The sequence below is a fragment of the Chiloscyllium punctatum genome, chromosome 7, assembly GCF_047496795.1.
Source record: "Chiloscyllium punctatum isolate Juve2018m chromosome 7, sChiPun1.3, whole genome shotgun sequence".
Taxonomy (NCBI): domain Eukaryota; kingdom Metazoa; phylum Chordata; class Chondrichthyes; order Orectolobiformes; family Hemiscylliidae; genus Chiloscyllium; species Chiloscyllium punctatum.
In genome coordinates, this window is record NC_092745.1 from 73,424,818 (window position 1) to 73,450,670 (window position 25,853).

At 38.8% G+C, this 25,853-nt stretch overlaps 1 protein-coding gene across 12 annotated transcripts in view; it reads right to left on the minus strand.

Moving 5' to 3' along the window:
* Window positions 1-4,909, minus strand: part of dock7 (dedicator of cytokinesis 7) — a 166,750-nt gene extending 161,841 nt beyond the window's left edge. For 8 of the 12 annotated variants that reach the window (XM_072574028.1, XM_072574027.1, XM_072574026.1 and 5 more), the window contains exons 1-2: window positions 4,774-4,908; window positions 2,406-2,508 (exon numbers count right to left, since the gene is read on the minus strand). In XM_072574028.1, coding sequence (XP_072430129.1) covers window positions 2,406-2,508; window positions 4,774-4,811 — 141 coding nt within the window. In that variant the 5' untranslated portion in view covers window positions 4,812-4,908. Of the gene's footprint in view, window positions 1-2,405; window positions 2,509-4,773 lie in introns of all 12 variants that reach the window. The other 4 variants (XM_072574022.1, XM_072574020.1, XM_072574016.1 and 1 more) reach the window with 1 other exon arrangement.
* Between the last annotated feature and the right edge of the window lie 20,944 nt (window positions 4,910-25,853).

Here is a 25,853-nt window from a genome sequence, read left to right on the forward strand (position 1 = left end):
CTGGGTCCAGAAGAGGTCCTGAGCCCAGTAATATCATCTTCTTGGGAGTGGGCTCCAAACTGATTGCCTTCCCATTCACCATCCTTGGAATCAAATTCAAAACTCTAAATCCTGGAGTACTGATAGCAATTTACTTTGGGCATCCACTATCAGCATTGAGTACGCCTATGTGTTACAGCTTATACACAGTTGAAGTCTCCTTACAAAAGAGACAAGAGTTCAATTCCTCCTCACTTCTAACAATTCCCAACCTGTCGTCCTTTATATACAATGATCACTCACACTGTCATAACAATAAAGTAACCTTCACATTATTACATTAGCCTGGATTTTGCGATAGTAATGGCAATAAAACTATTAGATATCATTACTCCTCTGAAATAACAGTAAATCATGGAATTCACACATGAGCAATTAAATGTGGAAATCCAGAAGGTGATGTCAGTGATTCTATGCTTCTTTATAAGGTGTTGCTTATGTACTCCCAGCCTATAATTAATTACTTCAATGTTCAAACTATTAGCTTCACTAAAAAGTCCCATGAAAATGCCACACCTTATCGAATAAGGTATAATCTAAGGTATCTTAAATTCGTAATGACTGTTGAATAACATTTCTATCTCTGATAAACCTATTAGCTGAAATCTCAAATTTCTAAATTATGAAAAACAAATTCATATATTTTGGAAATTAGCTATTTTAAACATTATGATATTTCAATTTTTATCTTAATCACTCATGTTCAACACAACTTTTATTTTGCTCCCCGTAAAATTATATTACAAGGTGAAAGTATCTTCAGTGCTGTCAACATTCTGAGTAGCTGTCCATGAGAACTATTCAATGGGATTGGCTGTTTACCCTGTTTGACAACATCACTGTTGCTGAACACCTGTAGACTCCTTTCATTTGGTGATAGATGCAAATTAACATCAAAAAAGGTGAAATCCACACCACAGAGATCGCTAGATCTTCATGGGCAGCTTTCTTCAAAGTCAGCAGTGAACAGCATTGCTTTGCCGCTGACCACAAAACCTGGACAACTAAGACAAATCATTGAAACATGATTTCAATAAACCAATCAACTACATCAGTCAACATAAAACATTGGAAACAGGTTAGCGAGTATCAGTAGAGTTAATATATCTGTTTATCTTTAGAATAGAAAAAAGATTAAAATTATTGTTTATTATTATACTAAAACAATGGATGTTTGGCAAGGCAATCATTCAAATTTCAGTTGTTCTTCCAGTAAAAAGGAGACCACTCTTTGAGCAGTGAATACAACATACTTAATACAACATATTTATCTTCCAGTACTGTCAACAGGTTTCCATTTTAAATTTTAAGCATTCTTTTCTCTTTTAACTACTGACTAACCTATCCTTTTTTTCCCACTTTTACTGTTTTATTTCTGATTTTACGTTTTTCATTGTTTTGTTTCAATAATTACTTATTTAGTTGTGGGAGGTTTAAGGACATGATCTTCAATTTCATTTCTTGTCCAGTTATTCAAAATGCCGGACTTTACTGATTGCCAAAACATGCAAACCAAATGGTAGTTCAGAAGTATACCTTCTTTGATAGAATCAGAACAGAAGAGACAAGCTATAAAAACAACTGATGGTTGACTTAGCTAACATACAGTGTTTGCAAAGATTGTCACAATGGCAGTCCAGCATAAGTCACAGAATTGAATTAGCTTAAAATAATTCAATAAATTCTAAGTGTTTGGTTACCCACGTGTCACTAACGTGGGGGTAGAGAAATCTGTGGAAAATGCCTTAAAAACATGTGCTGTCTGATGTGCTCTGTGTGGTATATAACCAGCTTGTTACTCATATTTACCTCATGTTAATTGTAGGCATTAGAATGGAAGTCCTATTACAAATTGTAAATTATTTCACTGTTCGGACTTTGAACTGTAAAGTTTAATTTGATTATTCAAAACCATGTCATTGCAAAGATTTAGTTTCTTTGGAAGTATCCGGAATCTCAAACTTACCCTACATTAAAGAAAAGTTACTATCCTCAACCAGTAATAATTGTAATCTGTTTGTTTTGTCAACAATCAGAACTGTTTGTAGATACCTTTACAGTGGAGCTCAAACCGTCCTCCTCCAACCTCCACACTCTAGTACTTTACAGTAGGGATGGATGTATAGAAAATTAGGAACTAGATATAGAAACCCTACTGTTACCTTAGTGGAGGAGCAAATAACGCAGCATACATCTGAGATCAAATATAATACTGTTGTTCTCTAATGGCTTAGCTACACTCTTCAATAGTGTGATTACTAATTAAAAATTGAGGAAACATCAGATTTAACAAAAATATTTGATGAAGAAAAATAAAGGCCAACAATTTCTGAACATTCTAAAATATAATTTTTAAATTAACTTACTGAATGGTGAGAAACATTTGCCCCTACATTGAGGTTCTTGAGCAGCTGTGGTGAACTACCATATTGGCCAGAAATCTGCTTCCTTACTTCAGCTGCTACAGTCCTAGATGGAAGAAAAATACTCTACTTCAGAATATTGTATCAGGGATCTCAAGCATATTGTATTGTGTCCAGGTTAGATTCAGAACACATCAACATTTTTGTTAAAAGTACTACAGTACTATGTCAGAGTAACATTAGAAATGACACCATGAAATTTGACCTATGGAGAACGTGGGCTCATGTGTATAAAACAAGGGCATGCTAAACCCTGTTTACAATATGTATCAGCTTCAGGTGCAATAATAAATAATGAAGGTTAGCAAATAAAACACATCATAGGAACAAGGTGACTCAGAATTTCAGAGAATTTAATAATTTACATGGGTCAATGCAAAACCTTCAGGAAAATAATGTTTTACAAATTAAATTTAATCTGATGTACAGGAGATGATTTGTAATGCTCTTGCTTTTCTGGTGAAAACCCAAACTTCTTCAATGTCAAGATAAAAGCATTAGCTATTTTGATGTTGAGTCATGTCAACTGAGAACATTCTAAGGTTGACTCTGCTCTCTGGTGAATTAACTGGTTTCAGGTTGGGTGTCAAAAATATATGATCTGGGAAATATTTTGATCCTGATCTCAATGGCTATATGGGAAAGGCATAATTCTGAATTAGAGAAAGGTACTGCTGTCCTCTACTCAGCTAATTTCTATAAACTACATTTGGATAAAACTCTTCCCTAGCATCCAATCATTATTAGAATTATTGGACAAAATAGAGTTAATATAAATCATTCTTCAAAGGCATTTTCTAAACTTCGATGTTAAAAGTTGTTTTGGAATGAGTTGCAGTGCAATGAAGCAATGCCAGACTTACATCATTTACAGAATTATAACCTTTAAATGAGTGATAGAAGCTGAGAATCAGAATGCATCAAGTTGGAAGTTGCAGGCCACAATTGGACCTTTTTTTGTGCCACCTCTTTGGGTTCTGGGATTTCCTGCGGATTCCACAAATGAAATTCTCCAGCCACAAACTCCATGGTCAATAACATACTTTCCAATTTTTGACCGCATAGTGTAAAATGCCATCATTGTTTCATTTAAATTTTAGTATTTTAAAATCACATTTGTAATGCAGAATTATTCAAGATCCAATTTCTCTAAATCCTGAATACAGTTCTGTAAATTCCATTCCTCCCCAAAATTAAGTAATAATTCTGAAAAAAGTTTAAACATTATAACTCATGGATAGATAAATAGTTTTTAAGTCTTTCACATACTAGACATGAAATATTTTCAGAAACATTTTAAAAATATTTTATCTGCACAGATGCAGCATGTTTCAATGGTGTTACTAAAAAAGTGTTTTCAATTCAAAAATATATATGTTGCAGACTGCCTTGGAATTAGCACACTTGATAATCCTTTAAATTTACTTGAGATTTAATGAGTAAAAGGGTATTCTGGACTTCAATCATCTTTTTAAAAACTATTTAAAACCTGCTCAAGTTGACTCTTCATTATCTTCCTGCGTGTGTAAAAACTCATACTTTAACAGTTCAATTACTTTTCACACTTAAATATTAGCTGTACCAGTTTCCCTGTGCACAGAATAACAGCATTAATTGTATACTGTAAAAGTAAACCAGGAATAACAACACTGTAATGTTTGCTCGTGTACCATTTACTCGTGTACTTTTTTTTAACATAACGTACACTATTTATTGATGCAGCATGTCAGATGGCCGTTTATTTTATAATATTTAGTACACAGTGAAGAAAATTGTATTCTTTTGAGTTACTCTGTATCCATCATGACATTTTCTCCAGTGTTCTTCCCGACTGCATTTCGATTGCAGATTACATTTCACACCGTGGTGTTAAAACAATGTGCACCACATCCCATCATTGTACCTAGCGATGCGCTTTCTGTCGAGTCTGTATCACACCACATCTCCTCACATTACAGTGGATTGTATAGTGAATGCTCCTATTGTATAAGATGCTCTTGCACAGTATTTAAAACTGCCCTGATTTAATCGCAATCGGTCATTTATGATTCTGCAACATTTGCATTTATTCGTTATTATATATCTCCTGCATTATAGTTTATTAGTTGCAGCAAATTGACCATTCCTCCTGCAATGCGATGCCCTATGCTCGGGTTTTTCTTTGCTCCTCTGGGGGTGACAAAGTGGGGGCCACTTGGGCTGGGCTGGGCAGCCGGGGGTGCTCAGGCCTCCACGACCGACCGACCGCTGTTCAAAGGGCAGCCACGGTTCTGCGGAGCAGTCGGTGGGGAGGAGGGGGGGGATCGTTTACCTGCTGATTTTCTGCGCGAAGGCGCGGCGCTCGGCCATTTGTACCAGCAGAAGAATCAGCGATCAGGGCGGCGGCGGCAGAAATCAGAGCCCCCGGCCGGAGGACACTGCAGGCTGGGGCCTCTACCGTAATATGCTCAAGATTGCCACCTCTACCATAATACACCGAAGACTGGAGCAATCGCCCACCCGGGAATGATCCCCTCGTCAGAGGTTCAGTGGAGGGACTCGCCCACTGTCATGCACTCCGGGGAGGTTTCTCCCATTTCACCTAAGCAGCGATTGAGCATTACAACTAAATTCAGTGCCTAAACTGGCTGCAGCCAAAGGTGAAAAATCAGCTCAGGTTACAGAAAGTTTTGCTGTAAAATTGTTGTGCATAAATATTAGATGAGAACATAATCAGCCAATACTTGTCTGTTGTCAATTAGCTTATTGTCAAATGAGAAAATTAGGAATAGGGTAATATTGACAAATATTCACAACTGAAGAACAATTTTGTGTTTGAAGAACTTATGCTGACATTAAAATAGACCTTGTAAGTCAAAATAGTTTAATAGAAACACATAGTAATACAGGTTAGTAGAAAAAAAGTGACATTTGGAGAAATATTTTCAGGAGTGACTGGCTATACATCTAAATCTGCTGGTAAATTATAAATATTTGAATTGACTAGTAATTTATATATACACAATTAATTCTTCCTAAGACTGGACCTATACTTAGCATCATTACCAACAATGTCATTTTAGTTAATTAGCTTGCTTGATATTGAAACAAACACAGGAATTGCTGAAGAAGTTCAGCAGGTCTGGCAGCATCTGATGGAAGAAAGCAGAGCTAATGTTTTGAGTCTGGTAACTTTGAAATTTCTCTAGAGTTTCAGAAATCAGAGTTCTCCAGCAATTTCTGTTTTTGTTTCAGATCTCCAGCACAAGCAGTTGTTTTACTTGATATAGATGTTTATTTATAAAATGCAAGTATAATCTCACCCAGTTAAATTTAAAGTGCAACCGGATATTGACCCAGTTTAATTATCATCTTAAATTCTTTTTTTGTTAGTTCTTTATTTCTAAGAAACTGCTTCTTGTTTTCCCTTTCTAAAAAAATCTTGCAATTATTTTTCCTGAAGTTGTTGATACTCCCAGATTATTGTTCAGGCTGTGTTAGACATCATCCAATAATTGTTCCAAAAGGACTTTCTTCTTATGTCAGCATGTATGTGACCTTGAATGAGGCAGTTTGCCAATCTGAAATTGATTGTCCTTGTATCTGACATTTACAGATCTACATTTTGCAGCAGGCAAATGGTTGCAATAAGGACTGGGAATGCTGCCTGTCTCCTAGTCTATGATGCTAATGAAATTCTTATCATAGCATGGACTGAGATTAGTGAACTCAACACAAACTGAGCATCTATTTGGGACTTTCTGGTTTGGATGAGTCTGTGCTATCTTATCTTATCCATTAAGGTAAACATTGTTTTGGAACTGAATATAGAATAATTATTACAATGTGTTTGTGACAAAAGAAGACAGCTATTATGTTGTATTTCAATATTAATCTATATGGATAGAGTAAATTTGTTTTAAAAATTGGATTCAACAAAAATGAAAAGGTTGTTGATATATTGACTGTCAAAGTGAACAGCCCTAGAAAAATTTGCTGGAGCTGTGATATCCATGAAGTCAGTGGTATCGACTCCTCAAAGATATAACCTAGTAAAGAAAACTGCTCTCTTCCTTTGGCGCAAGATAAAAATGTTTAGAGAAAGCCCAAAACTTAGCAACAAATTTTGTACTAGAGAAATTGCTTTTCTTGATTACATATAGAATTTTGCATGGTTGCCTCCAGAAAACAATTACAAATGTAGTTTGATAATTTATGCAATGTCACGGCAATCCCCAAGTACATCACAGCTACTGAAGTGCTTTTAAAATGTCACAATCAGCAAATGCAGCAGAAAATGTGTGTACTGTACAACCCACAAACTGGCAACACCAGACAAATCATCAAAAAATCTGTATTTGTTGTTAGCGGATGAGCCTAAAATTTGGACAAGAATACTGTGCTGCCCTTCTACAAGCTGTGTTGTGGGATCTTTTACAACTACCTCAAGTAAGCACATACAGTCCTCATTTAAAATTACATCTGAGAAACAGCACCCCTCTCAATAAAATACTTCCTCGGTACTGTACTGAATTGTCAGGTAGATTACAAAATTAAATCCAAGACCAATACTTAAACATACAGTTTCTGCCTCAGAGACAAGAATGATATAATTAAGCCAAGGTTGATGTTACAAAAGCAAAATACTGCAGACACTGGAAATCTGAACTTAAAACTGAAATATTCAGCAGGTCTGGAAAGAAAAAAAGTATTAATAGTGTCGGAACTCTCTGCACATCTTTAAAAATGGTGGAAGGGAAGTCCACCCATGTTTCTGAAGATCTATTGTTTGCTGTTCAAAAGAGGATGGGATGGATTTCAACAAGATGGATACCTGAACTTAACGGACCCTTTTGAACTCAGTGCAGACCTCATTTTGGCTGTTGCAGGGGCTATAACCTGTAATGTGGAAATAAATGAATTGATTGAGTACACCAAAATGCTCGGTGAAAGGCAGATAAGGTCTGTGAAACTCCTTTTCAATCACTCTTTATGAAAAAAACAGCCTTACGTTCTCAGTGAGAGTTAAAACAAACCCCTGCTGGATTGCTTTGATGAATAGGCTATTTAGCTTAGAAGGAAACTTATCATTTGTTGTGCAGTTTCAATAGAGATCATTGCTGATGTTTTCCCAGAGGCTGATATTATGTCATTATCAATGCTTGGATGAATTTCAAAAACTATATTTATTTCAGCAGAAATTTGGGGTTCACAGTTTGATTGACAGTTTAGAGTTGAAGGATTCGCTACTTTTGTTGTGGGGTTTGAACCAAAGTGTGTTTGTTTGTAACCACTTGAGGAAATTTAGAAGCTTTGAATGGATTTATCAAACATCAGTTTTTAATAATCAAGTGTGTATGAGTAAGTGTTGTAGTGGATTGTTAGAATTCTTTTATTTTTCCACATGGCCGCTGAGCAGTACCCATGATACACACCAGGGAATGGCTACAGAGATGGCATGAGACCATTGCAAGTTATTAGGAGATAATAGGGACATCAGAGTGGGTGGGAGGCATATGCTATGGGGTGAAGGGAACTTAGGGGTGTGTGAGCATGAGTTAGCATAGAGGTATGAAGTCATGAGAGGGTGTGAGTGATGAGGGCCACAGGGTCTAACAATATCTAGAACAACTGGGATAAGCTTTCAGCAAATTTGGACAGGCTTTCTAACCAGCTCCCTTTGAGATTTGGTTAGGGGAAAACGATCAAGGGAGTCGATGAGCTGGCAAGGAGAGCATGAGCAGCTCTTGGTAAGGGCCAAGTGATAGATGAAGAACTTGGGAAGAAAGGAACAAATGGGCAGACTTAGATGTTAAGGATTGGAAGATGTAATAGTGTTTGAAACATCTGGAGTGAAGTCAAATGAACTGAGGAGGGCTTTCTAACCAGCCTGCCTTCTCAGGCACTACTTATGTTCTGCTTCCATGGAGATTAGGCCTGTCTACAATCCATAAAATACCCTCCACCCCATGTGAAAATTACATGTTTGGAGTATTTTGTTCCCAAAGCATGCCTTATCAATTGGAAAATTTCATGACTTGAGCTATCCACCTGGTCAATCTCAAAGCCCTTTATAATCACCCAGTGAATTTCTCCACACCTCCCTATCCCACATCCAGCAGCTGAGAACTTTTAGCAGCCCTGGTATACATCATAGATATTGCCTGTAAGACACTAGGTATGCCTTGGCTTTTAATTCTCAGACATTAATCCACTTGTTTGTACAAAGGCAAAATACTGCTAGAAATCTGAAGCAACTATAGAGAATACTGGAGAAATTCAGCAGGTCTGGCAACATTTATGGAGAGAGAAGCCAAGTTAATGTTTCATGTCTGATATGATTCCTTTAAAAAAGTCTTACGAAGACTCTTCTTAAGAAGAGTTATATCAAAGACAAAATGCTAAATCTGTCTCTACACTTTATCAGGGCAAAAATGAGGATTACAGATGCTGGAGTTTAGAGTCGAGAGTGCAGTGCTGGGAAAAGTACAGCAGGTCAGGCAGCATCTGAGGAGCAGGAAAATCCATGTTTTGGGCAAAAGCCTTTCATCAGGAATGAGCATTTGCCTGAAACATCTTCTGTCTGGTCTCATTATGACCATTCCCATATTCTTTCACATTATCCAATGTTCAAACATTGCCTTTACCTATCCATCCTTCTTACGTGTAATTATATCTTCACATTCTGAAATACTCTACAAAATGAATTTTATCTTTCAGTTTTTTGGCCACTCATTCAACATTCCTCTTCGACAATGCCACTATTTTGTGCATTTTGAACAAGGATTTTCTGGAGAAGAAGTCATGGATGAAAAGAAAAAATATGAAAAAACACACAATAATATCAAATAAATGTAACTCTCTTCTACCTCTTAAATATAATGAAACAAAACACAGAAACTGTGCCATAACTGTCTAGCAACAAACCTATAGATCTGAGATACAATTAAATGATAAAAATACAAACCAGGAAGTAAGCATCGGAGAACAATGCTCTCCAGGTCATTGTTCAATGACTAACATGTGCCTTCTGCTTCCAACTTCTATGTGCACACTTTCCTAATGGAGTGGTGTTTTCTGTGCACTGTGCGATGCTTGTACTATTTTCTATCATTTGATGTATTAATATAATTACTCATGTTAAGTGTCCAGCAAAAACAGGCTAATCCATGGTACAGGGTAATTCACAATAGCAATTCAGTAGGTGGACTCCCCTTAATTTTATGATGGAGTTCCAATTCTAACTTATGTCAGTTTATTAATCCAGTGCTGTTGACTTGCTCCAAGCTGGTCCTGAAAGACTGCAGGTCAGTTGATGTGGTCAGGGCAGAAAAGTAGATGAGCAGTTTCTACTTGGCCTGTAGAGATGTGAGAAAGACTACTCTTCTTAATAGAATCATAGAGATGTACAGCACAGAAACAGACCCTTCAGTCCAACTCTTCCATGTTGACCAGATATCCTAACCTAATCTAGTCCCATTTGCCAGCACTTGGCCCATATCCCTCTAAACCCACCTATTCATATACCGATCCAGATATCTTTTAAATGTTGCAATTGTACTAGCCTCCACCACTTCCTTTGGCAGCTCATTCCATACACGCACCACCCTCTGTTGGAAAAGGTTGCCCCTTAGGTCTATTTTATAACTTTCCCCTCTCACCTAAAACTATGCCCTCTAGTTCTGGACTCTCCCACCCCAGGGAAAAAAAACCTCATCTATTTACCCTATCCATGCCCCTCATGATTTTATAAACCTCTATAAGGTCACCCTCCGCTTCCAACACTCCAGGGAAAACAGCCCCAGCCTATTCAGCTTCTTCCTATAGCTCAAATCTGCCAACCTTGGCAACATTCCTTGTAAAACTTTCCTGAAAACTTTCCTGAAAACTTTCAAGTTTCACAACATCCATCTGATAGGAAGGAGACTAAAATTGCATGCAACATCCCAAAAGTGGCCTAACCAATGTCCTGTACAGCCGTAAAATGACCTCCCAATTCCTATACTCAATACTCTGAACAATAAAGGAAAGCATACCGAACACCTTCTTCACTGTCCTATCTACCTGCGACTCTAATTTCAATATCAATGAATCTACACTCCAAGGTCTCTTTGTTCAGCAACACTCCCTAGGATCTTACCATTAAGTGTATAGGTCCTGCTCTGATTTGCTTTTCCAAAATGTAGCACCTCGCATTTATCTAAATTAAACTCCATCTGCCACACACAGAGTCATAGAGATATACAGCTCTGAAACAGACCCTTCGGTCCAACCCGTCCATGCCGACAAGATATCCTAAATTAATCTAGTCCCATTTGCCAGCATTTGGCCCATATCCCTCTAAAGGCTTCCAATTCATAAACCCATTCAGATGCCTTTTAAATGTTGTAATTGTGCCAACCTCCACCACTTCCTCTGGCAGCTCATTTCATACATGCACCACCCTCACTGTGAGATGATAAGTAAGCTTTAGACAGACTGAAGTTTATAGAGCTGGAAGTCATCTGGGAAGGAATAATCAAATCTGGAACTAACAAAGTTATGTTTAAGTAGGGTGGAGCTAAATGATGTTAAGTGGCTGGATATGTTCTTTGCAATGGAGAGTATATGAGATTGATTCAGCTTAGTTCAAAAAGCACTAATTCATTTTAACTAAAGCCATTCAATTTGAGGGAGGGAATGGAGCTGTGGAGATGATTTCCTTGATCTTTCTGATATTATAAAATTACCCAGGAGAGAATGTTGGACAGGCAGTCTGACAGTGTAAGTGAAGTAGATGAGAGGTAAATGTCAGTGTACAGACAACATGTTTATCAAGTGATCACACTCAAGTGAACTCAAGTAAAATAACTAATTCATAAACTTAACAAAGTTAGCAAGTTTTGAGAAGATTTGTAGCTCAGGTTGAGGTACTGGATGTAGGCTTGCTCACTGAGCTAGAAGGTTCATTTTCAGACATTTCGTCACCATACTAAGTAATATCTTCAGTGAGCCTCTGAATGAAGGAGTGGGAGTGTAGCCCGCTTTCTATCTATGTGTTTGGGTTTCCTTGGTTTGGTGGTGTCATTTCCGGTGGTGACATCATTTCCTATGGTGATGCCATTTCCTGTTCTTTTTCTCAGGTGGTGGGAAATGGGATCCAAGTCAATGTGTTTGTTGATAGAGTTCCAGTTGAAATGCCATGCTTCTTGGAATTCTCGAGCATGTCTCTGTTTGGCTTGGCCTAAGATGAATGTGTTGTCCCAGTCGAAGTGGTGTCCTTCCTCATCCGTAGGTAAGGATACTTATGAGAGTGGGTCATGTCTTTTTGTGGTCAGTTGATGTTCACGTATCCTGGTGGCTAGTTTTCTGCCTGTTTGTCCAATGTAGTATTTGTTACAGTTCTTGCAATAACGCAGAGACTCAAACAAACAGCTCTGCCAACCGCCCAACCCAAACTTTGGATCCGCTATGTGGATGACACCTTTGTCATCACTAAACTGAAGAAATTAAAGGAAACCTTCAAGACCATTGATAATACCCCTACCGGCATAAAATTCACTAAAGAGGAGGAAAACAACAACAAACTTCCATTCCTAGATATCACAGTACAGCGAACAGCCAATGGGAAACTTCAAACCAGAGTCTACAGGAAAACAACACATACAGACCAAATATTGAACTACAGAAGCAAACATCCCAACATCCACAAACGAAGCTGCCTTAGAATATTATTTCAATGAGCCATCACACATTGCAGCACAGAGGAACTACGAAGAGCAGAGGAAAATCACCTGTATAGTGTATTCAAAAAGAACGGGTACCCAATGAACACAGTCCACCAAACTCTCAGCAACAATCCCAAACAAGCAGACAAAACATGTCCAGAAACCCTAACCATTCTCCCCTACATCAAAGATGTTTCGGAAGTGACTGCCAGACTACTCAGACCCCTGGGCATCATGGTAGCACACAAATCCACTAACATACCAAAACAGCAGCTAATGAACTTGAAAGACCCTATACAGACAACAAGCAAAACTGTCATTTACAAACTACCTTGCAAGAATGTAACAAACACTACATTGGACAAACAGGCAGAAAACTAGCCACCAGGATGCATAAACTTCAACTAGCCACAAAAAGACATGGCCCACTTTCACTAGTATCCTTACATATGGATGAAGAAGGTCACCACTTTGGGACAACACATTCATCCTAGGACAAGCCAAACAGAAACACACTCGAGAATTCCTAGAAGCATGACATTCCAACCAGAATTCTATCAACAAACACATTGACTTGGATCCCATTTACCACCCTCTTAAAAAAAAGAACAGAAAACGACATCGCCATAGGAAATGATGTCACCACAGGACATTACATCACCAACCCAAGGAAACCCAAACTCATAAATAGAAAGCGGGCTATGCCACCAGTACTTCATCCAGAGGCTCACTGAAAATGTCACCGAGTTTGGTGATGAAACATCTGAAAACAAACCAACAGGCTCAGTGAGCAAACCTACATCCTTAACACCAAATAGCTAGTTCAGTTTATAATGATTCACTGGGGCCAAAGAAAGCTTTACATTTATATTTACTTGCAGAATCTCAAGAAGTCACTAAATACTTTGCAGGCAATTTAATATTTTGAAGTGTAGTCACATGCAAGAATTGTGACAACCAGTGTATGTGTAACAAGCAACCAACAAACAGAAACATGACAATAACTGGATAATCTAATATTGTGATGTTGGCGGAGGAGGAATCAGGGCACCAGGAGATCTATCTCCCTGCTCTTCTTCAAAAACTGCCATGGGATTTTTATATATCTGTCTGAAGGGCAAATGTGGCTTTAATTTAACATTTCATTTGAAAAATTGAACTTCCAGAAATGCATAGATCCCTCAGCAGATTTCTTTTTATTAAAAAGTTAGGGCTTTGTTGGCAAGGGCAGCATGTATTTCCCATCCCTAGCTACTCTGTACTGTATTGGTATGTCAACCTAGATTTTGTGCTCATCCCTTGGGTGAAATTTGAACTCACAATTTCCTGACTCATAGCTGAATGAGTTACCACTGCATCACAACTAACATTCAAATATGTATTATTATGTCTTATAATTGACAAGGTATCTGATTTTTATTGATGAGAATGAGAAAGTGTTTCAATCAGCAACAATTTGTACAGTAAATCAATGCAATTCATGCAAATTGTATTCATTTTGCTGAGTACGGATGCTAAATTTAAAAATCTATCTCCTTCTTATCATGAATCATGTTTGTATTGGCATTGAAGTCTTCGGAGATTAGTGTCAGGCAGGCATTGAATAAGATTTGGTGTGCAAGGGTGAGGGGTATTGGGTGCAAAATACATGCAGATGTCAATTTGGACTCCGAAATGATCAAGCTCCAATGTTTTGCACCACATGCCTTTAGATTAGTGGTTCTCCAACATTTTTTGCTGAAGGATCAGTTTTCAAATGGATTAGTATCAGACCCCAATTGAATGATAATATTATGCTCTAATTGAACACCTAAAATGTTTTTTTTAATATCATACTTATAAAGACCAGTTTTACTTGCATATGGCAGTGAGGTGGGTGCACCTGCAAATGTCCACCTATCCTTGAACATTTCCCAACTTTGAGAGATATCCAGTCCCTCTGCGCTGCAGATGTAGTGATTAGAATCCAGTTCTGTGTTTCAATTTGCATGTCATATTGTTTTACAGACTTCCGGGCCATTACAATATTAATTGATTAAGAAGGAATAGCCTAGATTTTATTTTTGTAGGAATAAATTGGAAGCTTTATCTGCTGTACTTCTATCTCAGTACAATTCACAATCTCAAGTGCCATCTCCACCCTGGACTTTCTCTGAAGAACAACCTGATCTGTGTCAGGCAATTTTTAAAAATAGCCATAATATATAAATGCAATTTATTACATATAATCTCTTTGTATTGCTAGGTCACAGGTCACATTCAATTTATTATACATTTACAGTGAGTTGTATAGTCATCAAAATAATTTACATTAATGTGCAGAAAACTGCTATCTTGTATACATTCATAACATACATAAACTGAACAAAAGTATGTCGAATCTACATTGTGAATCTAATGTTACGCAGTTTGATACTGTTACGACCTGGCAATGAATCCTTCTGCTAATTAAACCAAACACTCAGAAAAGCTCACCTCACCTTGATCATCTCATTGGTTCGAGGTTGGCAAAAACAATAAATTCAAATTTGATTGGGTTTTAGTTCCTGGGGCATAATTTTAAACTGATTGGTTAAATTTGTACTGTTGTGAAAAGAGCACCCAAACCTCAGGTATTTGTTTCACAGCCAAATGTTACATATTTTCAATTTTCCAGTACACTCTGAGACTGCTAGTCAGGCACATGACAGGTGCCTGTAGGCTCTCAGTGCAAAACAGATTTCATTCTCTCTTCAACTTCATAACAATACACTTTTAGCTTATGATATTGTCAGGTCCTATTATGCAGTGTGTTATATTTACATTTTATGCACTATATACAGCTGGTCTTAATTTTATGAAGTTGAAGATATGTACTGTACCTTTAAGAGAGTGAATGTTGTTCTGAACTGAGATTACAAGCACCTGCGATATGACTAGATGGCAGTGCCAGAGTGTACTGGAAAATTGAAAATATGTAACATTTTCCTGTGAAGGGGATGCCTGAGTTTTGGTTGCTGTTTTGACAACAATACAAATTTAACTAATTAGTTTAAATTATGCCCCAAGACACTAAAACCCTATTGAGTTTGAATTTATTGTTTTGCCAACATCGAACCAATGAGACAATCTGATGTTTGGTGGGGGGGGGGGGGGGGGGGGGGTATAAAATGCAGACCTTTTGAAAATTGGTCAGAGAGAGCAACTGCTATTGAAACAGAAAAGCCTAGAGATCTAACATCTTGCTCTCCAAGAAATTAGGAAACACTCTCTATCAAAGGTATCTTTTCATATGAAACATACTCACAGGAAAAAGAAAGATGACGACCCAGGGACATCTTCAGCTGGAAGAAGACAGACACAGAAGATGACAGTGGCTGTGTGGTTTTGAAATTAAGTTGATGTAATTTTAATAAGTGTCTTATTGGAACAGCATATTGTTATAAAGTTGGAGGCAGATATAAAGCAGTTAAGGGAAAGGGGGCTGAAAGTTGTGAATAGCTGTTTAACGTCCACTTTTAGAGTTAATACATAAATTTATGTTATTTTCTTTAAATAGTGGAATTTGGGAGTTCTCTGTCATCCATACTTTCACAGATTAAGAAGAGAGGCGAGATTGTCTGGGTGTTTGGGTTTAATTAATGGAGGGGTTCACCTATATGTCGTCACAGTTAATTATGCTGTAAATAATGCATACGACTTGTTCTAACATATTTAAAATGTATGTTGTATCATTGCTGATCCTGTTGTGTCATTTGTTTGCAATTTGTACTACAGGTGCAAATTTACAATGTGTACTACATATTTTCTGTACTATGTTGTGCAATTTACAATTTATTATGCAATATTTACAATATGTATTAGAACCATAGAGTCATACAGCACAGAAACAGGCTCTTTGGACCAACTCATCCACACTGACCATACATCCCATTTTGAACTAGTCCTATTTGCCAGCATTTGCCCCATTTCCCTCAAAACCCTGCCTATTCATATAGGAATAGCCATTCAGATGCCTTTTAAATGCTGTAATTGTACCCACCTGCACCATTTCCTTTGGCAGCTCATTCCATATATGTATCACACTCTGCATGAAAAAGTTACCCCTCAGGTCCTTTTTAAATCTTTCCCCTCTAACCTTAAAGCCTAGCCCTTTACTTTTAGATTCTTCCACTCTAGGAAAAATACCTTGGCTGTTATGCCCCTCATGCTTTTATAAACCTCTATAAAGGTCACCTATCAGCCTTGGCATTCCAGGGAAAAAAGGCCCCAGCCTCTTCAGCCTTTTCCTATTACTCAAACCCTCCAGTACCGATAACATCCTTGTAAATCTATTCTTCACCCTCTTAAGTTGAACAACATCTTTCCAATAGAAGGGCAACCAGAATTATAGGCAGTATTCTAAAAGTGGTCTCAACAATATTCAGTATAGCTAGAACATGACATCCCAACTCCTATACTCAATATTCTGACAAATGAAGGCAAGCATACTGCTACAATGCGCGGTAAACTACCCTTCTTAACTTAAACCAGCAACACTGAAAAGATTTATCCTGTGCAGCAATCTGTGAAAATTTGAGAGGCCAGGAGCTATTTAAAGTATAACAGAGAATAATTAACGAACAACCTTTTACAACTTCGTCCTCAAACCTATCTTTTACTTTCCCCTTCTACAATACTAGTCCGATAAAACCCCCAATTAAGATTTATAAAACAAAACTTCTTTTCTCAAAACCAGGCAGCTTTCAGCTCTTCTCTGTATTCCTGACTTCTTTTCTTCTTTTTCGGGATCCTGTTCTATGGGTAACTGATCGATAAAGGTACCTTACAGAGAGCTATTTTTTGGGCAGTCCCTCATGCTAGCTTGGCATTTTACTTCCAACTGTTCAATTCTCCTCAGTCTTATACCCCCAAAGCATCATATTTTAAGATTGTCAATATACTAAATTCAAACTTGATTGGAATTTGGTATTTTTCGAGGTATAATTTAAACTGATTGGCCTAATGCAAATCTGTTTTTTATCTCCAGGCAGCCAGCTACCCCACCTACCCTGTGTTGCATTGTATCTTATTGAGAACAATTGGTGCTGTCACTGGTAGCTTTTAACTCTCTTAAAGGTACAGTACACCCACATTTTCATAACACCTCCCCCCTTAAGAAAAAATGAACCATCTTAATGAAAGGATGGCTTCATTTTTTCTATCTTTTTAAACACATTACCTTAACATACAGATAACTTTAATATAACTTCATCTTAATTTCTTCCCAGTGTGTATATAAAACATTAAATAAATACAAATCTCATCTAAACTCTTATCAGTTAAATCCACGATAACGCATCTGCGATTACATTCTTCCCACCCGCAACATGTATGATTTTTAAATTAAAAGTCTGTAACATAAGACCCCAACGAAATAATCTCTTAATAATAAGTCTTTAAAGCATTCTAAAAATGTAAGCGGATTGTGATCTGTGTATACAACCGTCTCTGACACATTGTTTGTGACACACATTAAAATGTTGTAAGGCCAGTACCAAACTCAATAGTTCCTTTTCGATTGTGGAAAATTTCCTCTGGTGGATGTTGATTTTTTTTCAAAAAGTAACCAACTGGCAGTTCAATCCCATCCTCATCTTCCTGTAGGAGTGCAGCTCCAACTCCTATGTCACTAGCAATGATGGCAACTTTAAAAGATTTTGAAAAGTTTGGTGTATCTAAAATTGGTTTGGTGGTTAATATTGGCTTTCAAATGGTCGAATGTCCCCTGTCTTTGTTCTGTCTACTGAAACTTCGTGTTCTTCTTCAGCAAATCGGTTAATGGTGCCACTACACTGCTGAAAGTTTGGAACAAACTTTCAATACAATCCGCTGAGTCCTAAGAATCGAAGCACCTCTTCCTTTGAGGTTGGTCGTGGAAATTCTTTGATGGCTTTCGTCTTTGAATGCAGTGGAGTCTCCTTCCATGACTGATGTAACGTCCCAAGAAGGTCACCTCTGCTTTCATGAATTCAATTTTATTTATCACCAGTTTTGTTTCTCGTAGTCGTTCAACGTGCTCTGCCAACTGTACCATGTGATCCTTCCAGGACACACTAAAGATCATTACATCATCCAAGTAGACTGCACAGTTTGTTAACCCAGCAACAACTCTGTTCATGAGTCTTTGGAATGTGGTGAGTGTGTTCTTCATTTCAAAGGGCATCAATTTAAACTGATATAGCCCATTTGGGGTTACAAACACAGAAATTTCTTTCGCCGTCTTTAATAAAGCTGCCAGTAACCATGCATTAAGTCCAACTTGGTGAGGTGACTGGCTTGTCCGACTCTCTCAATACATTCCTCCAATCAAGGAATTGGATATGAATCCGATTTTGTAACAATGTTGACCTTCCGATGATCCACGCAGAATCGTTGATCCTGTCCGATTTGGGAACTAAGACAAACAGCGAATTCCATTCGCTCTGCCTTGATTCGATGATGTTCTTGTTGAGCATGGCTTTCACCTCAATATGGACCTGTCTGGTTTTGAAAGTATTAAGCTGATAGCGATGTTGTTTTATTGGAGCAGTATTCCCTATGTCTACTTCATGTACAATAGCATTCGTCCTCCCCATCTGATTCGTACAAATGTCCTTATACTGCAGTAACAAATCTTTCAACTGTGTTCTATGCTCCTGAGACAGATAACTTACTAACCTATCCCACTCCTCAAGGACTTCTTCATTTTTTAATCTATTTTGAGGCACATCAAAATCCACATCATCTGGATTTGATTCCTCACCGTGTGAGGCAGTAATTGACCCCTCTTTCTCTAGTTCTTTCTCTCTAGTATAATATGGTTTCAGCATGTTCACATGGCATACCCAATACCTTTTTTTTCCTATCTGGCATCTTTACTAAATAGTTCACATAACTCAACTTTTTCTCGGTTTGATAGGGACTATTAAACCTGGCTTTGAAGCAATCTACTTTTACTGGTATCAGTACTAATACATTGTCCTCTTGGGAAAACATTCAGAACTTTATCTGCCACCTGCTTCATTCTACACTGTGCCCTCTTTAGGTGCTGTTTAGCTCACTCACCTACTCTATTTAATCTCTCCCTCACCTCTGATAAATAATCTAAGTGTGAGACTTTGGTCCTGTCAATTTTTCTTTAATTAATTTCAACAGGCCTCTCACATCATGACCGAATATTAACTCAAAGAGAGTGAACTGAGTAGATTTGTTTGGGGCATCTCTAACGGCAAACGATACAAGTGGGATACCTTTATCCCAATCATTCGGGTAATCCTGACAGCAAGCTCTCAACATGGCCTTCAAGGGATGATGCCACCTTTCTAAAACTCCCTGGGATTCAGGATGATACACACACTGGATTTAAAGTGCTTATACCTAAGCTATCCATAACTTCTTTAAACAACCTAGGAGTAAAATTTGACCCTTGGTCTGACTGAACCTTTTTGGGTAGCCCATACCGTCTGAAGAAAACTACTGACTCCTCTAGCACCTATTTTGCCTTGATACTCCATAATGGAATTGCCTCCAGAAATCTGGTAGACACATCCATTATGGTTAACAAGTACCAGTTCCCACTTTTAGTTTTTGGGCGGGGACCTACACAATCAATTATGACCCGTGTGAAAGGTTCTTCAAATGCGGAAATTGGCAACAAAGGTGCTGGATTTAGTATCACCTGTGGCTTACCTATCATTTGGCATGTATGACATGTACAGCAAACGTTAACCACATCCTTGTGCATTCCAGACCAATAAAAATGTTTTTGTATCTTAGTCTGAGTCTTTCATACTCCTAGGTGACCCCCACAGGTAGTTCATGTGCTACTTATAACACTTCCTGTCTGTATGCTATTGCTAACACAATCTGGAGCACTTCGGCCCATTTTTCCTTTGTAATAAACTCCCCATTTCTGCCTTTAAGATAATAACCCTCTGGAAAATTCTCTGCCTCCTTTTCAGTGTATGCATCCACATATATGTATCTTTTATTGTCTTGTCTTGCTGTTGCAAGTCCCTTAGCCTTTCAGGACAAAACACTTCTGTCTGACCCTCTGTCTGTTCAGATCTTTCCTGCACCATTACATCAAACAGGGTATGCGCTAACTGAACCTCAACTCCTTCACCTTTCTCTTTACTTTTCACTTCATGCTGTGACTTATGATAGTGCAATCTGGTTACCACACAGTCTGGGAAATACCAGACATTTCTGTTTTAACCTCCTCGGTTTCTTGGTCTTCCTTGGACTTCCCCACAACAAGGGGTGTCACACCCATCTTGGATCCTGCCAAATCATTCCCAAAGAACAAACAGAATTCCTGAAACTGGCACTCTGTCAATCAGTCCCACTGTAACATCCCCAGTCTTGAGTTGGCACTCCAACCTGATCTTACATAGGGGAATGGTAAATTTCTGTCCATCTATCCCACAAATTACCACACTCTCAGGTAACAGATCAGAAAGAGTGCATATTCACTCATCCCTTACTATCAGTGACTAGTTAGATCCTGTATCTCTCAAAATTATAACTTCTTGTCCTTCTCCCCCGTTCTTTTTCAGTAAACTTTACCCACAGAGGTGAATTCTTTGTAGAGATCAGGTACTAACTCCATACCCTTGCCAAAGCTGTGCACTCTCCTGCAGCTTCTCGACTCTTCTCGGGGTCTCTTTTACTATCTTCACTAACGCCACTGGCTTAGCTTCTTTTACTACATCTTATCCCAGAATGCCTTTCTTTAATGGCCAGCACTGTGTCCTTAAGTATCCCTTTCCCACAGTGGAAACACCTGAAGCTTTTCACCTCCTTTCCACCCTCTTGGGCTTCTTTTTCACACTGTGGTAAATTCTTACCACTGCTCTCTCTACTCTTGGTTTCATAGTGTAGGATCTCCCCTTCTCCCAACTTCTATCCCTCACAGGACGAAATTCTGGCCAGAGATTGTCTTATGCACCAACATGTACTCATCTGCTAATTCTGTTGCCCTTCTCACTTCCTGAATATTCTATTCCTCCACGAGAATTCTAACCATCTCTGGAAGTAAGTTTCTAAACTCCTCAAGCAGCATAATCTCTCTTAGAGCCTCAAAGGTCCTATCTTTACGTCAAACAGGGTATGCGCTAACTGAACCTCAACTACTTCATCTTTCTCTTTACTTTTCACTTCATGCTGTGACTTATGACAGTGGGATCTGGTTACCACACAGTCTGGGAAAATACCAAGATATTTCTGTTTTAACTCCTCAGTTTTGATACCATCGATCAAAATGTCTATGTTTAATTCTTTCAAACTCAACATAAGTCTGACCTAGTTCCTTCTTTGTGTTCCTGAAACATTGTCTATGTGCTTGTGGTACCAGTTCAGAAGTACTTACAATAGCCAATTAACCTCTTCATAATCTATTGACCCCTCATCTGACTGCGGCAAACACCTCACTAGCTCTGCCTACCAGTTTAGTCTGAAGTAGCATTACTACCCACTCCATCTGCATCACCAATTTTTCAAATGAAATAAAGAAGGCTTCAACATCTTTTCCATCAAACTGTGGCAGAGTTTTGACATATTTATATATATATCACTACCTAGTCTTTTAATCTCCATCATGTTGACTTTACTTTGCTGACTAAGTTGCATCTTCTCAAGTTCAAATTCTCTCTCTTTTTGCTCAGTTAAGAACCTTCTCTTTTTCTTTTTCCTCTCTCTCTCTCTCACACCCTTCCTTCTCGCTCTTTTTGCTCAGACAAGAATCTTCTCTCTCTCTCTCTGCCTCTCTTCTAATTCCATTTTCCTCAATTGTAATTTAAATTTTACTACCTCTATTACACTTGTCTGTTTCTCTGACACACCTAATTATTTGAGTAATTCCCTGACAATTTCAGCTTTACTTTTGTCCTTGGTTAAACCCAAATCTAACTTATTTGCTAATTCTAATTTGCTATTTGCCGTTTTCTTTCCTTCTAAACTTTCTTCGCAAATTTGAGAATAATCTTCAATTCCCAGAACTGCTTTAGCAATTTTAAGAGCCATTTTTCTCACTTTTAATTTAAATAACCACAAGTCACTGAAATTAAACAAAATGCCTGACCTAAGTTTTATTTAAAGATCTAGGACACTCACCTGAAAGTGTTTAAATCTGCTGGGATTTTTCGTACCCCCAAATCTATTCAAATCTGTCTAAATTAGTTCAAATCGTGAAGACAAGCCCACAAACTGTTAGGACACGGGGTAAACTATCCTGCTTAATTTAAACCAGCAGCACAGAAAAGATTTATCCAGTGCAGCAATCTGTGAAAATTTGAGAGGCCAAGAACTATTTAAAATAAAAATTAATTAACTAACAGCTATTTACAACCTCCTCAAACCTATCTTTTACCTTCTCCTTCGAATACTAGTCTGATAAAACACCCAATTAAGATTCACAAAACAAAACTTCTTATCTCAAAACCAACCAGCTTTCGGTTCTCTGTATTTCCATCTCCTTTTCTTCTTCTTGGGGATTCTGCTTTATAAGTTAATGATCGATAAAGGTACTTTCACAGAACTATTTTTCGGGCAGTCTCTTCATGCTGGCTTGGCATTCTACTCCCAACTGTTTAATTTTCCCCGGTCTTATACTCCCAAAGCATTATATTGTGTCCTTGTTTTTTAAGATTGTCAATATACTAAATTCAAACTTGATTGGAGTTTGGTATTTTTCGAGGTATAATTTAAACTGATCGGCCTAATTTGAATCTGTTTTTGTCTCCAGGCAACCAGCTATGCTAGCTATCCTAGTAGCTGGACCACATGTCACATTGTGTCTTATTGAGAACACTTAGTGCTGTCACTGCTAGCTTTTAACTCTCTTAAACGTACAGTACACCTACATCTTCATAACAATACCAAACACCTTCTTCACCACCCTATGTAACTGCAACTCCATTTTCAAGAAAATATGCATCTGCATCTCCGGGTCTCTTTATTCAGCAACACTCCCCAGGGCCCTACCATTAACTGTATAGGTCCTGCCCCACTTTGCCTTACCAAAATGCAACACCTCTCATTTATTTAAATTAAGCTGTGTCTGTCATTCCTGAGCTGAAAATGTGTTGCTGGAAAAGCGCAGCAGGTCAGGCAGCATCCAAGGAGCAGGAGAATCGATGTTTCGAGCATTAGCCCTTCTTTAGGAATGAGGAAAGTGTGCCCAGCAGGCTAAGATAAAAGGTAGGGAGGAGGGACTTGGGGGAGGGGCGTTGGAAATGCAATAGGTGGAAGGAGGTTAAGGTGAGGGTGATAGGCCGGAGTGGGGGTGGGGGCGGAGAGGTCAGGAAGAAGATTGCAGGTTAGGAAGGTGGTGCTGAGTTCGAGGGTTGGGACTGAGACAAGGTGGGGGGAGGGGAAATGAGGAAACTGGAGAAATCTGAGTTCATCCCTTGTGGTTGGAGGGTTCCAAGGCGGAAGATGAGGCGCTCTTCCTCCAGCCGTCGTGTTGCTATGGTCTGGCGATGGAGGAGTCCAAGGACCTGCATGTCCTTGGTGGAGTGGGAGGGGGAGCTGAAGTGTTGAGCCACAGGGTGGTTGGGTTGGTTGGTCCGGGTGTCCCAGAGGTGTTCTCTGAAACGTTCCGCACCTCCTCTATGTTGGGAGACAGGCCGCCTACTTGTGGAACATTTCAGAGAACACCTCTGGGACACCCGGACCAACCAATCCAACCACCTCGTGGCTCAACACTTCAACTCCCCCTCCCACTCCACCAAGGATATGCAGGTCCTTATACTCCTCCATCGCCAGACCATAGCAACACGACAGCTGGAGGAAGAGCGCCTCATCTTCCGCCTTGGAACCCTCCAACCACAAGGGATGAACTCAAATTTCTCCAGTTTCCTTATTTCCCCTCTCCCCACCTTGTCTCAGTCCCAACCCTCGAACTCAGCACCACCTTCCTAACCTGCAATCTTCTTCCTGACCTCTCCGCCCCCACCTCCACTCCGGCCTATCACCCTCACCTTAACTTCTTTCCACCCATTCGCATTTCCAACGCTCCTCCCTACCTTTTATCTTAGCCTGCTAGGCACACTTTCCTCATTCCTGAAGAAGGGCTCATGCCCGAAACATCGATTCTCCTGCTCCTTGGATGCTGCCTGACCTGCTGCGCTTTTCCAGCAACACATTTTCAGCTCTGATCTCCAGCATCTGCAGTCCTCACTTTCTCCTCTGTCATTCCTGAGCCCATCTGATCATGATCACATTTTACTCCGAGATAATCTTCTGCAATGTCCACTACCCTACCTATTTTGGTGTCATCTGCAAACTTACTAACCATATCTCCTATATTCACATCCAAATCATTTATATAAGTGATGAAAAGCAGTGGACCCAGCACCAATCCTTGTGTCACACCGCTGGTCACAGGTGTCCAGTCTGAAAAGACCCCTCTACATCCATCCTCTGTCTCCTTTCTTCAAGATGTGGAGGTGCCAGTGTTGGACTGGTGTGGACAAATTTAAAAATCACACAACACCAGGTTATAGTCCAACAGGTTTATTTGGAAGTACTAGCTTTCAGAGTGCTGCTACTTCATCAGGTATCTGTCCTTAATTTTGTCTCCAATTGGCTTGCTCACCCTCAATCCCAAGTAATCCAACCGTACTAATTGGTCTGCCATGTGAAGCTTTGTTGGAGTTCATACAGACAACGTCTACAGCTCTGTGTTCATTAATCTTTTGTGTCACCTCTTCAAAAGAACACAATCAAGTTACTGAGACATGATTTCCCATGAACAGGTACAATATCAAAATTCCACTGCCCTTAGGACTGAATCCGTGCCAGATTTTGTATATTTAGTCCATAGCTGCATGGTGTAAAGACAATGTTATGGACTTGGCCCGACCCCTCAAAACATTTTTAAGCAGGTAGCCCAGACTGTAACTTTGCTATTTGTTTCAGGTAAGTGTACAGTGGATATCCCCAGACTGAATTAGCTGGTCGAACTGCCAAGTTTTAAACAAGCAGAATTTATTTCCAAAATTATGGAATGAAACATAATGAACAGAAAATAGAATACCTGAATAACTTATCCTATCCAAAAACACAACAGACTATCCCGACCTTATGATGTTGTTCAAAACATATTTGCAACAATCCCCATAAATACCGTCTTGGCACAAAAGGTAAAATCAAGCAAACACTGACAGGTTTTAAGTCAGAGAGAGAGTACCAGGGTAGATTTGCTTCCAGCAGCTTTTCTTTACACACCCTGCTGCTGAACCAACTCTAATCTAAACGAAGACTAGCTGCACAGCTATTCTGGCCACTCCACTTTGATTATACCAGATTTTTTTTAAGAACATAGAATATAGAACATTACAGCACAGTACAGGCCCTTCGGCCCTCCATGTTGCGCTGATCTGTCATGCCAATCTGAAGCCCATCTAACCTACACTATTAAGTACATTTAAGTCCATATGCTTATCCAATGATGACTTAAATGTACTTAAAGTTGGCGGATATACTACCGTTGCAGGCAAAGCTTTCGATACCCTTACTACTCTCTGAGTAAAGAAACTACTTCTGACATCTGTCCTATATCTATCACCCCTCAATTTAAAGCTATGCCCCCTTGTGCTCGCCGTCACCATTCTTGGAAAAAGGCTCTCTCTGTCCACCTTACCTAATCCTCTGATTATCTTATATGTCTCTATTAAGTCACCTCTCAACCTTCTTCTCTCTA